Genomic DNA, 14,708 nt, shown 5'->3' with positions numbered 1-14,708 from the left:
GTGTTGGCAGTTGGTGTTGGCAGTTGGTGTTGGCAGTTGGTGTTGGCAGTTGGTGTTGGCAGTTGGTGTTGGCAGTTGGTGTTGGCAGTTGGCGTTGGCAGTTGGCGTTGGCAGTTGGCGTTGGCAGTTGGCGTTGGCAGTTGGCGTTGGCAGTTATTGCCTTTTTCTTCTCACCGTCGTGCGCAGCAGCTTGTAGGTAAGCTGAGCTGGCGTGGGATGGATGGGTGGGCAGTGAGATGTTGAGAACTGCTGGCTGTCGGAGCTCACAGCACCGTATTGCTTACTCTTGACCATCAGACATAATTTTCCCCTGGTACACACGTTCCAAAGGGGGTATCCGTAAAGTTGGCGCCTGTCCCGTGCTTCTTCCATTGTCTTTGCTCAGTAGTGGAAGCATTGTAAAGTTGCTGGGCGGACAGGCATCACGTAGCCTGAGACTCAGCATGTCTTGCAGCAAGTGGATGGGACGGTTGTGCTGTGTGTGTTATTCCATGGATGTCTTAGCCCTGCTCACTGACCTGCTCTTTCTCTCTCCTCTCCTCACCCTCCGCCCACTGCCTCGGTGCAGCTTTTGCTCTCATTCCATCCGAGCAAAGCGACAACTGCTGCAGATAGCTTGAGGTGATCTCACTGCCAGGTACGTGCCATGATTTGTTCCCCCACATGGTTTTGCCACATGGTATGTGAATGTAGTTCTGAAGAAGTCTGTCCATACTGTGCTGTGTGAATAGAGAAAACAGAAGTGTGTTTCTGCTCTGTTCCAGCTCTTCACACTTGCTGTTATGGGTGCTGCGTGCAGTGAGATCAGCCGTGAGCCTGAGGTGGCGGCGACAGAGGTACAGTATGAAGCTCTGGCCGGTCTTTGTTCCCTGTGTTGAACCATTAGAAGGAGCTGCAGATGTACTCTCCTGCAGGAAAGAATGGGCCAAAAAGGGCCTGGCCAGCTGTCTGCGCCAGTGCCATTGCTGATGAGTCTGGGTAGAGAGAGATGCATCTTTGCATGGCCTGGCAATGCACACCAGGAAGGGAAATAACTGTGATGAGACGTGCAGCTCCTTCTGAAGTGCTCCTGATAAGGACAGAGCGCATTTGCTGCAGCTTTCTCTGCAGATGTGCTCCTCACCTTGAAATCCTCCTGGTTTGTCCTCATCTCCTGACCACGGCCTGTGCTCTGTTTTGCAGGCTGATAACATGCGGAAGCCGCAGCTGGTGCGTGCTATGTCATCTTTAAACGTACAAGCGATTGCGGCAGCCCATGTTATTAGGAGCCACGTCGCCCAGGGGCCGGATGAGCTCTCTCTGGAGGTAAGCAGTTCCAGGCGTTCCTTGTTGTTGTGCACAGAGAGTAGTATAGAGTGTGAACGCCTCGGGAATACTCTCATATTTTGTGTCATAGAAGAAGGCTTTTGTTTTAGCTGTGCTGAAGCTGGGATTGATGTTTCAATCTTTTGCAGGTTGGAGACATCGTGTGCATTGTTGATATGCCACCAAAGGAGATGAGCCCCTGGTGGAGAGGCAAGCGTGGCTTTGAGGTAGGCACACATTTTTGACTAGAGAGCACAGCTTCAGTAGTGTCTAGAATCTCCGGTTGGAGCTGCTCTGCCTGCACAGGATGGCTTCTGGATGCAAACAGTTGCCCTGTGTCGGTGTCAGAGGACCTTCCCTTTGGCTCTGGGCTTGGGCTAATGCCCACCTGTCTTTTTGTTCTTATTACAGGTTGGTTTTTTCCCTGGTGAGTGCGTGGAACTCATCAGGGGAAAACTGCCCGAGTCCATCCTACATTCATTGCCAAAGCCAGGTGCGTATTTTACATTTGACAATGCGGGTTAGTAAAATGGGGTCTGAAGGTGGCTTTCAGGGGGTTCATTAATGCCCGAGTTGAGCAAGCTTAGAAAGAGAACTGCATTAAGCTCCTTGGGCACCTCCAGGGATGGGGAAAATCCGTTCTTGTGTGTCCTTGTTGGGAACATGCTTTCTGTTGTTACGTGTTCTGTTGAATGCGTTGCACTTGGCCTCGTCCAACCGAGCCAAGCCTGAAATGAACTTGTTTCTTTGTTTTGTTGCACAGAGCCAAAGAAACGGGGCAAGTTCATCTCCTGCCTTCGTTGCCCGTTGAAGGCCCGCCCCAGGAGAGCGAAGCAGCCGGAGCCTCCAACATTCTCGGGATCCATGTCCCTGCTTGACATCGTTGAGAGGTATTTAGCCAACAGGACTTGAGGGCTGAGCTGTAGGAATGGAAGCATCCTTTGCTGTTTGAAACAGAGCGCTTTTCTAAGCTGTGTTTCAGCAGAAACCAGGCATTGCCAGGAACAGGCAACTATTGGCAAGGGTTCGGTGCAGCTCTTCCCTCACCCTGCACCATGACTGACAGCATGCTCTGTTTTCTCTGCAGAATGAGTTCTCCCAGTAAGAGGGCAGAGTCAGCAGCTTGCAGTTGGCGTTCCTGCTTCTGCCTGGGCAAACCTTCCCCTGTGGCCAAACGCCAACTGCAGAGCAGTGCCAGGGAGCCCTCTGAAGCAGAAGTCTTGGTCCTGGCAGGTAAGCATGCAAATCCAGCTTTCAAAACACTGCTTGTCAGCAACACAGGTAGAATTCATGCTTTCAGTGGGCTTGTACATCCTTCTGGCATTCAAGCCTGTGCCTGACATCTTCAGTTGACTCCTGTCTTTCCCAAATGAGTCTCTTGTCAACACAAGAGCTGGACCTGCACGAGGATCACTTTCAAGGCAGTGACACTGTTGCTAGAAGCCTATTTGCTTCTGCCCACCATCACTGCATAGCCAAATGTCAAGAACCTGTTTCATGATTCATCTTGTGAAACTTTGACACTAACTGCTGTGCATCTACTCCTTCCTTTGTGACCCGAGCCTTTGTATATCTCCAAGACACCGGGCATGTTACGATGCAGCTTCCTGTGATTCCATCAATGAAGAACTGTTACTAAGCACAGGATGCTGCAGTTCAGATGAAAGCCTTCCGTATAACATCAGTTATAAAGAGAAGAATGCCATCATCGTTGAAGCTCTCGTTCATCCCATACCTGCTGAAGCTGCTGACCTGAGCCTGCCAGACTCCTCAGGCACCAGCCTGAACCGAGTGCCTTTCGAGGACAGCCCAGCCCAAGCACAGCACGAGTGCCCCGACAGCAGCACAACCATGCAGGCTCAGGTCAGCATTACAGAGGAGAAGCCAAACATCTTGGAGGGGGAGGTAGAATCAGGCCAAGAGTCCCAGGCTCCGGGCAACAGCACGACTTCTGAGACACTCTCGTCAGACAACAGAGAATGAGTCCCATCTTTCCTCCAGACCTCACACCCCCTCCTTTTTCCTATTGAATAAAGGCACGCTCGTGCTCAATCAACGCCTTGACTGAATTCTGAGTTTTCATTCGCAGAGATTGGGATGAGTACAAGAAACAGCAAGACAGCTCAGCTTGCAACGCTCTGGCTGTGGGGTGCGTGCAGGGACACTGTAACCATACAGGGAAAGGCTTCCACTGCTTCCTCAAGCTGTAGTCCAGCCCTGCTACTGCTCTGTGGCACAAAGCCCTGAGGGATGTTCCATATTGTTAACCTAAGTGAAGCCAGCTTCATGCACTGTGTTTTGTTGTTGCTGGGTGAGAGGGGGATGCACGTTGGTGAGAAGATGAGCATTGCTGGATCTGCCACGAGTGTCCCTTCTGCCTCTAAGAATATGTCCTAAGTAGGATGTGAACACTGCTGGCACTTCCTCATTGCACGTGCTTGGAGGATCTTCAGTTCTTGCACATTCAGGATGTCTGTCAGTGACTACGAGGAAATTCTCAAGTACTAGGAATTCCATGAAACAGTTGGAACGGGTAAGTGTCATCTTTGTACAGAAACAGCACGCCTAACAGTCTGTCTCACCACTCTAGAATTAATGTGAGAATAGATTAACAGCTCTTGTAAGTTCTCTAAGTCAGGTTTCATTTGTATAAATTTGAAATTCGTTTTTTAAACCAGTTGGAAATTGTAATATTATATTAGAGAAGAATTCACACTCAACTTTAAGCATCTGTGTTTTGATTTGTAGGTGGTTTTGCCAAGGTAAAACTCGGGCGGCATCTTCTTACTGGTGAAAAAGTTGCACTAAAAATCATGGAGAAAGTTTCTGTAGGGGTAAGCCAAAAGGCATTTAAATATGATAATATCTTCTGTTGGAGTTGTGGAGTTCTCAAGAACACGGGGGCAGGTGGGATGGTACATACAAATGCAGCCTACTGGTCCCATTGCCTTTTGAAAGATGCTGTAGAGCTGGAAAAAGTTTAACAGAGCACCACAAATCTTCTTCCTCGTTGTTCAGAGGGCAGTATTCTCTGGCTGTAAAATGGAGGAAGTTATTACGTTATTACATTACATTACATTATTGTTACATTATTACAGCAACTTTACCAAAATACCAATGAAAATGCTGAATGTTTTACTTTTCATTTTTCACAGCTCTGTTTCAGAATTTCTATGGGAGTGATGTCAGTCATTGCTGAGTTGATGTTGAATTGTGTACTGTCCCGTATGTGCTTGTTATGTTTCACAGCAGTCAGATGTGGTACCTGGTATGTCACAGTAGTTAGCAATCTCATCGCTTGCTTTTATGGTCTCTTAAGGATGACTTGCCTCATGCTAAAACAGAAATTGATGCCATGAAGAACTGAAGTCATCAACATGTTTGCCCATTGGATCACGTAAGAGAGACACCAAAGAAATATTTATAGTCATAGAGGTAAGAAATAGTTTCTGCTTTCTGTGCTGTCATTGTTACTTACCTTTCTCTGATACTCTCTAAATGCATTTTCAGATAACCTTATCTTACAGGGAAGCTGTTTGATTGCATTGTTTCTAAGGACCACCTTTTGGAAGAGGAAGCTCCAGTCTTTTTTTGACATATTGTTTCAGCAATTGCTTATGTTCACAGTCAGGGTTATGCCTAGAGACCTCAAACCAGTGAGCCTGAACTGCAGTCAGTCTTCCATAAATAATAATGAATGTGTTTTTATTTTTCTGTTGGGAGAGAAAGTTACAGTACTCCACTCCATTCCAGTGGATTGCAGGAGAGAACTTAAGGCGGGAGAAGTAACACAAAGTAGAACTAATGGGTTGATTGAATTGATAGAATTATTTACTGAGATAAAGGATAATAGTTATGATGAATGCAAAAGCAATTGCTCACCACCTACCAATCAGTGTCCAGTTAGCCTCCTAGTAGTGGAAGAGATTTACATGAAGTTCTACCCCCTTCAAAACTCCTTCCACAATATGTCATATAGTATGGAATATCCTTTGGCCAGTTTAAGTCAGCTGTCCTAGTTCTGTTCCTTCTCACTTCCTTGGGCTCTCAGCTGAGATTGACTGTGGCTCTGTACAACGCTGCCTGGCAGCAACTGTAAGCATCACTGCGCTATCTCCATTGTTTCTCTAGAATGAAAACGTAGTATTAAATCAGACACTGAAGAAAATAATTCAGTTCCAGCTGAAACTCAGAGAATAACTTGTGCTTAGAATTCTTTCCCCACAGGAAATGTTAGATAATTATTGCTATTTGGTACTGTGTTGTGTAGCTGAGCTGGATTTTGTTATCCTTGAAGAAGTATCTTCCTCTGAAAGGGGAGTAAAACATGATGCTCTTAATGAGCGGAGCAGAGACACAGATCTGATCTGAGTGTTGGTTTCCCATTTTTGTGATGCTCTTTGCTGCAGTTTGTATCTAGAGAGAAGCCCTTGTGGTGTCAGTCTGTTGTGTAACCTGCTCTAGTTTTGTGCCTCAAGGAAGAGTGATCCTTTAAACAAATGGTGGCTGTACAGAGGGTATGGGGTGAGATGCATTCCTCTGGCCCCATCCAATGGATTTTCTGTCACTGAAGTCTTGAAGCACAGGTTAGGTACTGGAAGGCTTGAATATTTCCTCACCAATAGGTTAGAGCTTGGCATTTTGTAAGCTGCTGGTATCTCTCAGTAAAGCAAATCATTACAGCACGAGCATTTTCCTAGGCATCTTATGAAATCCCTCTATCTAAGGCTACTGGAAGGCACTCTGAACAAAGATCATTCTCCCCAGCTTCTCTTCTCTGAGTGGGAGCTTCAGCCCCCTGCACAGGCTGGAGGTCATCCCCAGAACTTGCTTCAGGTTGTTATCCTTCCTGGCCAAAAACCAGATACAGTATTGTAGATGTGGTCCAGTGAGTGTTGAAGCAGGAATGACTTGTCGTGGTCTGGTTGTGCTGCTTTTTAATGCAGCTGATGATCTTGTTGTACTTCTTTTCTGTCAGAGCACACTGCTGGCTTGCATTCAGCCTGTGGTCTCTCACCACTTGTCCTCCTAGTTCCATACAGTTCGGTCTGTTCATTAAAATGTTTCAGTAAGTTGGTCTGGTCCTACGAAGCAGTATGACTGCAGTAAGCAATGTACATGGTGCGCTGTGAGTACTGCACACATTCCTCTTGGCAGCTTGTGGAACAGACATTGTGCATTGTTTGGATTGTGTAAGCATTCCTGTTGGTCTCTTGTGATGCTTACCTTCTTATAGCACCTTTCCATGTTTGGCTCTACATATTTTGGTACCTTACTTGTTCTGTTTGGCTTAGCAGGGAAGGTCTTCTTCTGAAGCATCCTCAGTCTTGGTCTGGGCAGCATACTTAGAAATGACATGGACGTTACATGAGTGGGTGATCAAAGGGGGAAAGATCTCACCTTTCTGATCTGTTTCCTTTTAGAAGACAGTCCTGGAGAGGATTTGCTTTCCTTGTTTCCTGGAGACTTGGATTCTTAGATGGTTTTGACTGCAGCTATTTCTGATGTTAATTCCTTTTTCTGTACTTTAGTAGCAAAGTGCACGTGGAGTGCTTTGGAATTGTCTGAAGTTGCCAGGTTGCTTGTGATCACATATGTAACGTGGAGTTATGTGTGGTGCCAGTGATAATTCAGTGTGATGAACTTGAAGGCTTTCAGTAGAATTGCAGCCCTAATAGAAACAATGACTTGAACTCTGGAATTCTGTGTAAAATCATTAGCTAGCTTGTGGTCCGGGTCTTCAAACCAAAGGCTATGAGGTGCTGCTCTTGTTGACACAGGCTGTGAAAGATGACTTGAGCTCTAAGAGTAATTTCCCTTCTGCTCTTGATATGAACGTCAAATCCAAAATTACAGTATTAAGAACATAATATAAAAGTTTTTGCTGCTGGCTTGTGGACCTGCATTAGCTCTTAGCCATAGTTTGGAACTTGCAAAGCAATCTTATTTAGATTTTAGTGATGAAATCTTTTGATGAAATCTTTCTTTTAATTCTGCAAAAGAATCTCAATGGCACATTTCTTTTCAGTCTGAAAAGGCTCTGACATAATGAAGATGTGCCAGACTGCAGCCATGTGCCAGATGTGTTTGGATCCATGGAATTTTCTGATGTAGCTTCAGTGTTTGAAGAATCTCCGCTCGATCTAAATACTCAGAGAACAAAGCAGGTGTGTAAAGATGTAGTGCTAGTTTCTTACAGAAAAAATATAGCACTTAATCCAGAAATTTACTTCTCATTGTATATAGTGCTTACTCCATACTTCAGTATCTAGTAAACCTTGACCGAAGTAAGATACAGATTGAGCAAAGTATGTTAAGCATAAATTTTGGTGCCTTCTACCTGTAGGCCATGGTTCATTTTACAAGAACCCTAACTCCAGTGTTTGGTTTGCACAGAAATAGCAAGCAAGGGAACAAGTAAAGGAGTCAGTGAGGATTTTAAAACGCAATGGAAAGTGATAAGGCACAGTTGATAAGATTTTGGAGTTAGGTTGGATGTACACAGAGCTTTAAAGAGGAAGAATCTTCAGGAATAGTCAGCATGGATTGACCAAGGGCAAATTGTACTTGACCCACCATTGCTAGGTGAGCTTCTGCTTTAAAGCATCAAGCTGCATAAAGAAGGCAGTTTTAAAAGCAAGCTTACCAATTCGTTTTTAACCAGTGATTTTTTCAGGAAGGAAAGCTTATAGATGCTGTTTGCTAATGGAAGATGGAGAGAGGAAAAGCAAGAGAAAGGCATGATGTGTGCATAGCCACCACATCCCATCTGCAGCGTTCTCCCCCTCTGCAAACGAGGAGCAGCTCATCAAGCTTGGCCTGGGCCATGGAAAGGGAGCATGCTAACATCTGGGCCAACCCAAACGAGTTAGTTCTGCAGGTTGGTTGTTTTCTGCTGTTTGTCTCACGTCCTGTTGCTCAGCGGTAGATTTGTTCATGTTCAGTGCCAACAGGAAACACCCAACAGGTGGGGTTTGCGGAGAAAGAGGTCCTGCAGGTCTTGTGTGACACCCATGGAACCGTAGCGAGGCTGCATGTGTGTAAAACACCAGGAATCAACAGAGGTGTGAAGGTGAGCTGTGGGCTGCAGTACCACAGGAAGGGATGTGTGTGCTCTGGGTTTGGATGCTTCTGTGTGTTTTAAGTGACTGAGATACCACTGCTCAGTCTGTTTGAGTGTATAGAAGAAGTGTAACATCCATTCTGATGGAGTATTGTGAACGGAGCCCTGTGGGTTTGAGACCTGCCTTTAAGCTTGTGGGCATCATCCAGGAGTTGGGGATGGGGCAAGGGAAGTTGGGGTGAGGGATGAAGCGTAGGAACAGAAACTTCTTTGGTCCATATTAACTCCTCCCTTTTTTGATTAGGAATCGATGTGGGTTTCTTTTATAAAGAAACAGACTCATCGTGAAGCCTGTGAATGAATTGATTCACGCCTGCTGATTGGTGCTGTTCTCTACAAGGAGCTTCAGTGGAAATGGACACTTCTGGTCCACTGTCTGGCCCCCTCCTATGTGCTCAGATCAGCCAAGTTGTCAAGGCCTGGCTCTTGGTTGGTGAGTTGTGCCAAGGTCAGAGAGTTGGATTTTCTGGGCTTTGAGACACGTCTTCAAGATGCACATTGTGTTATTTCTGATGTGTTGACCTGTTGAGGTCCAGCCCCAAATGAGGATTCAAGTACTACCACAGCAGGAATGGTTTAGATTGGAACTGGAATGCAGAAGGTTGGAGTCAGCAGGAGCAGGGAATCGATCATCCCCCTGTACTTGGCACTGGTGAGTCCTCACCTTGAGTTCTGTGTTCAGTTCTTGGCCCCTCACTGCAAGAAGGACACCGAAATCCTGGGATATGTCCAAAGAAGAACACTGAAGGTGTGAGGTGTCTAGAGCACAAGTCTTTTAGCAAGCACTATCTTAAAGGCAGCCTTGATTTCTCCAGCTCCAAGCTTTGTGCCACAAGAGCTCTCCTGCTTCTAACTGTGATGTGAGACCGTATGGAAGGCTCTGCAGAAGTCCTTCCTTTTCTTGACTGTATTTTGTGTGGCTTTGGACTTGTTTTCATCTTCCTCAAAGCCCTCTGCCCAATTCTGTGTCCTTCTCTGCAGCCATGAATTCAATATGGAGCAGGTTCCTGAGCTCAGCGTCCAAGACATTCACAGCGTGAGCTCCCTGTGTAAGATGTATTTCAGGGAGCTCCTGAACCCTCTGCTGACTGAGCAGCTGTATGCCAGGATCTCTATAAGCTCAGGGCAATGTCTTGGAAATGACACGTACCAGTTCCCTGGCCATCCTGGTTAGTGGTTGTAGCAGTGCCCCAGCTCTGAGGTCTTCTTTCTGTTAGCCCCATGAGTCACGTCTTTGCCACATCCTGCCTCTCACTGATGGCACTTGTGGTGGTGCCAGGAGGTGCTTATTTAAGCTATTCACAATGGTTGTGAGAATTCCTTTTCCTTTGCTGTTCTCCTGCTATTGGTAGAATGGGGTTAATAGCAAAGTGGACTTGGAGACGAATGCCTGCTGCGAGGAGCTGCACTGTGCAATCAGGCTGTAAAGCTGCCCAGTGCTTGCACCGCTTGGCCTTGATGGCACGGGCTGTGTGTATAATCAGGAGGGGTGTTAACTCTTTGAAAGGGCCGATAATATCAGTTCAAGAGGAAATGGTTTTATGTTGAAAGAGGGAAGATTAACGTTGGATGTTAGGGGAAAGTACTAGGAGAGTGCTGAGGTCCTGGAACAGGCTGCCCAGGGACATTGTGGATCCCCCATCCGTAGAGGTGTCCAAGGCCAGGTTAGATGTGGCCCTGGACAGCCTGGTCTAGTAAATGTGGAAGATAGGTGGCCCTGCCAGGCAGGGAGTGGAGCTTCATTATCCTTGAGGTCCCTTCCAACCCGGGTCATTCTGTGTTTCTGTGTTCCCCAGATGCCTCTTGGAAGGCATCAAGTCTGCCTCAGTGCTGACCACCAGTGCACTGTCCCCATGGGACTTAATAAGACACTTGATTTCTCTGGCAGGGATCTGCTCGGTGATAAACATGCATGCTAAGAACTTAGCGATAGTGTGGGCTCCAAACCTCTTAAGGTAAACTTCTTCTTCCATTTCAACACGATGCTTAGTTCTGCTGTCCCCCAACCCAGGTGCACAATTTCTAGATGACAGTTTCTACTCACTTGTTTAGCTGGGACTGCTGTGTCTCTGATCATCCAGGAGAATTAGTGGCATCACATCAGTGGCATCGCTGTTTGCCCACTGCGGAAGTCTCCAGAGCCCAGCTTGACAGTTTTTGGCTACAGAAATTCAGACTTGGGGAAGTGACCTCGGGGAAATGACTTGTAAGATCTGCCTTTTCTTCAGATCCCAGCAGAGCCAATCTTCCTGCGCATGAAAAGCTGCTTGCATGGAGCTGCAGATACAGTCAGCTGTTGTGGAATTACTCATCAGCCACACAGATGTCATCTTCTGCTCCAAATCCACACCAGCCATGGGAGAGGGAGTAGGTGAGCATCTTCCTCCATTAGCTTGATCTTGATCTGACAGCTTCATCCAATCCAGGGCTTCTCCAAGACCTTTGAAAATTCTATTACTGTTGAGGAGACAGCAGGCTTCTGGGCTTAGATTAGAATATGGTGCCCCATTCCTGGATCCTTAGTGTGTCCAAACACAAACCTTACATGGAGAAAACCATCACTGCTGTTAAGATTTTTTGCAAGCAGTTGAAGCTTGATTGAAATGTGGCAGCAAAGCTTTCTGAAATCCCAGACCCCTAGTTTTTCTAGGATTTTTGTTTGCCTGTTTTTGATACAGTGAGCTGCTCTTAATTGTGGCTGTGTCCTTTGCCACGAGCATACCTCTGAGCACACGGTTATTTTGAGCTCCTCTTCTTCCAGTGTCTCGGATAAGCAAGTCTGAGAGAAATGCAGAACTGGGATGGCTGTGCTGCTGCTTCCTCCTCCATCTCACCTGTGGTTTTCCCTTGCAGGGCACAGTTCTCTGCCTGGGCCCAAGTCTGTGTGGGTGTCTCCATCCACAAAGCTGCTCACACTGCAGGAGGCACAGGCTGAGAGGAGAGGCCAGAGCAGCTCTCCTGTAGCAACACGGAGCAGCAAGATACAAGTGGAGGAAGGGCCTGCAGCTGTACTGAGGAACTTCAACGCAATCATTGATTTTCCATCTGAAAGGTAAAGAAAGAGGAATTCCCTTTCCAGCCCCTATCATCATTGTTCAGGTGATTTCTATTGGTTTATTTTTTGTCCATTATATCTCCAAGCACTCAACTAAAAAACAGTTGCACTATGGGCTCAGTTCAGCCACACAAGGTGCCTTTCCTTCCTGGTTGGGCAGGCAGTCACAAGATGCAGAAAGCCACGCTGGTGTCTATCCTGGCCTGTGCTGCCTGTACCTGGAAACACTGGGGTTTTCCAGATTTCAGGGCCACGCACCTGAAACCAATTGCGCTTCTCCTGTAAGCAGAGCTGTTGGTCGGACTTGCTGGCACTAGAAATTAAAGATGGCAGTGAGCTGAGGCCAAGGAGGTGTTAACGTAAGAGTCAGAGATGCTTTTGAGCTTCCCTTATGGCTGCACCATTCCTCAGAAAGCAGTTACGCCTGCCAGCTCCTTTCCTGCTGCTGAGCCTTTGCTCACATGCTCCGCATCTTGCTTGACACGGTTGAGAGGAATGTAGCCAGCAGGACTTGAGGGCTGAGCTGTAGGAATGGAAGCATCCTCTGCTGTTTGAAACAGAGCGCGTTTCTAAGCTGTGTTTCAGCAGTAAGCAGGCAGTGCCAGGAGTAGGGAACTGCTGGCAAGGGCTCGGTGCAGCTCTTCCCTCACCCTGCACCACGACTGCTCTGTTTTCTCTGCAGACCATGTTCTCCCGGCAAGAGGAAGGAATCACCTGCTGGCAGTTGGTGTTCCTGTTTCTGCCTGCGCAAACGATCCCATATGGCCAAACACCAATTGCAGAGCAGTGCCAGGGAGCCTTCCAAAGCAGAACGCGTGGTCCTGGCAGGTAAGGGTGCAAATCCAGCTTTCAAAGCACTGCTTGTCAGCAACATGGGTAGAATTCATGCTTTCAGTGGGCTTGTACCTCCTTCTGGCGTTCAAGCCCATACCTGACATCTTCAGCTGACCCCTGTTTTCCCAAAGGATGAAAAAGGCTTTCTCTGAAGCCTTTGCCTCCATGGGCAGAGGAAGTTGGATGCTAACCCCTGTGTATCCACTCCTTCCTAGGTGAATCGAGCTCTTGTGAACCCAGAAGAGCCAGGTCAAGTGCTGATTGCTCAGAGAGTGCTTCCATCAACAGAGACCTCATGGGAAGCACAAGTTGCTGCAATTCAAATGAGAGCCTCCCGTGTGCCAGCAGCGACGGAGAGCAGGAGGTCATTGTTCAGGCACTCATTTCTCCCAGCTCTGCTGAAGGGGCTGATCTGAGCCTGCCAGAAAACACAGTCACCAGCCTGGACTGTGGCCTGGTGCCTTTGCAGAGCAGCCCAGACCAAACACAACCCGAGTGCCCCAACAGCGGCACCTCCAAGCAGGACGAAGTCACTGTCACTGAGGAGCAGCCGAGCCTCTTGGAGGGGGACTTGGAGTCAGGCCTCCAGTCCCAGGCACCCGGCAGCAGCACGAGCTCCGAGCCACTCTCTCCTCAACAGCAAAGGATGAGTCCTGTCTTTCCAAGTGACTAAAGGCACGCTCATGCTCAGTCAACGGGATGGGGTGTTGGAAGAAGAAATGCTTAGAAGAGAAAATTTCCAGTGTTCATTTTAAAATATGGCATTTTTAAAAAGAGAAGAAGATAGAATAAGCAGATGTTGACAGATTAAGGGCACCTCATCAAATTTTGGGAAAGTCCATCTTGAGGAAACTTGGATAAGAGCAGAAAATAACTGTTTATGGATATACCCAATCACTAAAAATACCACCCTGAGTGCCAGCTCATGGCCCCAGACCCTTTTCTTCATTTCAAGAGCTGTCATCACAGAGGGCATCTTCCTGAGCTGGAGACCCTGAAGTAAAAGAATCCTTGGTCCTCAGTTAGTCCATGTAACTGATTTGCCTCGGAGCTGTGAACGTCACGGTGCACTGCTGAAAAACTGGCAGAGTTCCCCTGGAAACCCTGATTTGAATTCAGCAAAGTTCATCAAATCCAACAAGATTCAGAGGAAATGTTACAGGAACAACGAGTTGATATTTTCTCTGAAACTTCCTGGTAGGAGCACTAGAAATGTGGTCAGAAGTCTTTGTGGCATATGTAGGCCTCTTTTAAGAGATCAACATCACCTTTTGCAAAACAGAAAGATGTGGTGATTCATTCACATGAATACTGTGTCTGAACTCCACTTGTACCTGCCAAAGATCCTGCTACCTTCTCAGCTCAGTGAAGATTTGGCCTGCTGTCTGCCCTGAATTATGGTATGGTCTTACCAGATTTTCCGAGTGAAATAACACATGACCAAACACTGCTCCTACTTCAGAATATATCCTGAGTTCATCCCACCTAATACAGACAGAATCATCTTATGCTCTGTTATTAGAGTATGAGAGATGGTTTGCATTGTTGACTAAACATACTTTTAGCACCATAGAACCATAGAATATCCCAGTTTGGAAGGAACCCAAAAAGATCATCAAGTACAACTCCTGGATCCACACAGGACTACCCAAAAATCAGACCCTGTGTCTGAGAGCACTGTCCAAAATACTTCCTGAAATCTGGCAAGCTCAGTGCTGTGACTACTTAATCTGGGGAGGCTGTTCCAGGGCCCAATCACCCTAAATCTTACTTCACTGATTCCTGAGAATTTCTTGGATGACCACGTTCCTATGTCATATGTATCCAGGTTAGATTGCATGAACCAAGCAGATCAATGTGATCTCATCCTCAACAATTTTGCATAAACCTAAAAGCACTGAGTTTTGTAAATGGGAAAGAAACACAAAGCAGACGCAGTTCTTATTCAAACTATAAAATGTCTAGGTGTTTCATGGGAAAAATAAATTTATATTGAACATATTTATATGTAAATTTTATTGTACAATAGAAATAAAAGAACATTAAAAACAATGAGAAACGTGCTGTTGTTTTATTCGTCTTCACAATGATGATGAAGAAAATTAAGTACAGAAGGATTTGGCCCAATATTCACTGACTTGTGTTGTCCCAGATTAGACTTCTCTAAGTGTAAACTCAGAGACTACTGTCTTGATGTTCAGATGTCCTTTGCCCAAACCAGTGGGGTTGCTCAGGTGTGTATAGGTCTGTGGGTATGTGTGCAAGGGCGAGCATGCACATATATGTGTGTGCACAGGGGTGTGCAGAGTGTTGGAGCTGCACAAGGACATTGTGGTACCGGTGTGTGCGTGCACTTTGGGAGTGAAAGGAAGGGGTTACACATGTGTGTCT

General features: G+C 46.6%; 1 protein-coding gene and 2 long non-coding RNA genes across 12 annotated transcripts; all 3 read left to right on the top strand.

Annotated features, from left to right (window-relative positions):
• LOC146759791 (uncharacterized) lies at positions 1-837 on the top strand. The gene is made up of 3 exons (XR_014931928.1): positions 1-196; positions 569-637; positions 765-837. It is a non-coding gene; the product is annotated as an uncharacterized LOC146759791 (long non-coding RNA).
• Positions 838-1,650: 813 nt separating this feature from the next.
• LOC146759790 (uncharacterized) lies at positions 1,651-2,195 on the top strand. The gene is made up of 2 exons (XR_014931927.1): positions 1,651-1,798; positions 2,069-2,195. It is a non-coding gene; the product is annotated as an uncharacterized LOC146759790 (long non-coding RNA).
• A 1,864-nt stretch (positions 2,196-4,059) lies between these two features.
• On the top strand, positions 4,060-14,369 carry LOC146759789 (rho GTPase-activating protein 32-like). 10 transcript variants are annotated; one of them, XM_085509662.1, is made up of 9 exons: positions 4,060-4,139; positions 4,625-4,740; positions 7,334-7,472; positions 7,982-8,377; positions 8,673-9,080; positions 10,317-10,799; positions 11,282-11,480; positions 12,166-12,311; positions 12,533-14,369. In XM_085509662.1, exons 6-9 carry the CDS (start codon positions 10,700-10,702, stop codon positions 12,988-12,990), a joined length of 903 nt encoding a protein of 300 aa, XP_085365788.1. In that variant the 5' UTR covers positions 4,060-4,139; positions 4,625-4,740; positions 7,334-7,472; positions 7,982-8,377; positions 8,673-9,080; positions 10,317-10,699; the 3' UTR covers positions 12,991-14,369. The 10 variants fall into 10 exon arrangements, with proteins under 10 accessions (XP_085365788.1, XP_085365790.1, XP_085365794.1 ...); XM_085509664.1 differs by lacking the exons at positions 4,060-4,139; positions 4,625-4,740; positions 7,334-7,472 and adding an exon at positions 7,479-7,890; XM_085509668.1 differs by lacking the exons at positions 4,060-4,139; positions 4,625-4,740; positions 7,334-7,472 and having other exon boundaries at positions 7,479-8,172; positions 8,250-8,377.
• Positions 14,370-14,708: the final 339 nt, after the last annotated feature.

The sequence above is a fragment of the Coturnix japonica genome, chromosome 9 (genome assembly GCF_054131305.1).
Source record: "Coturnix japonica strain WE chromosome 9, WE-NBRP24, whole genome shotgun sequence".
NCBI classification, from domain to species: domain Eukaryota; kingdom Metazoa; phylum Chordata; class Aves; order Galliformes; family Phasianidae; genus Coturnix; species Coturnix japonica.
This window is presented reverse-complemented; position numbering and strand designations above follow the sequence as displayed.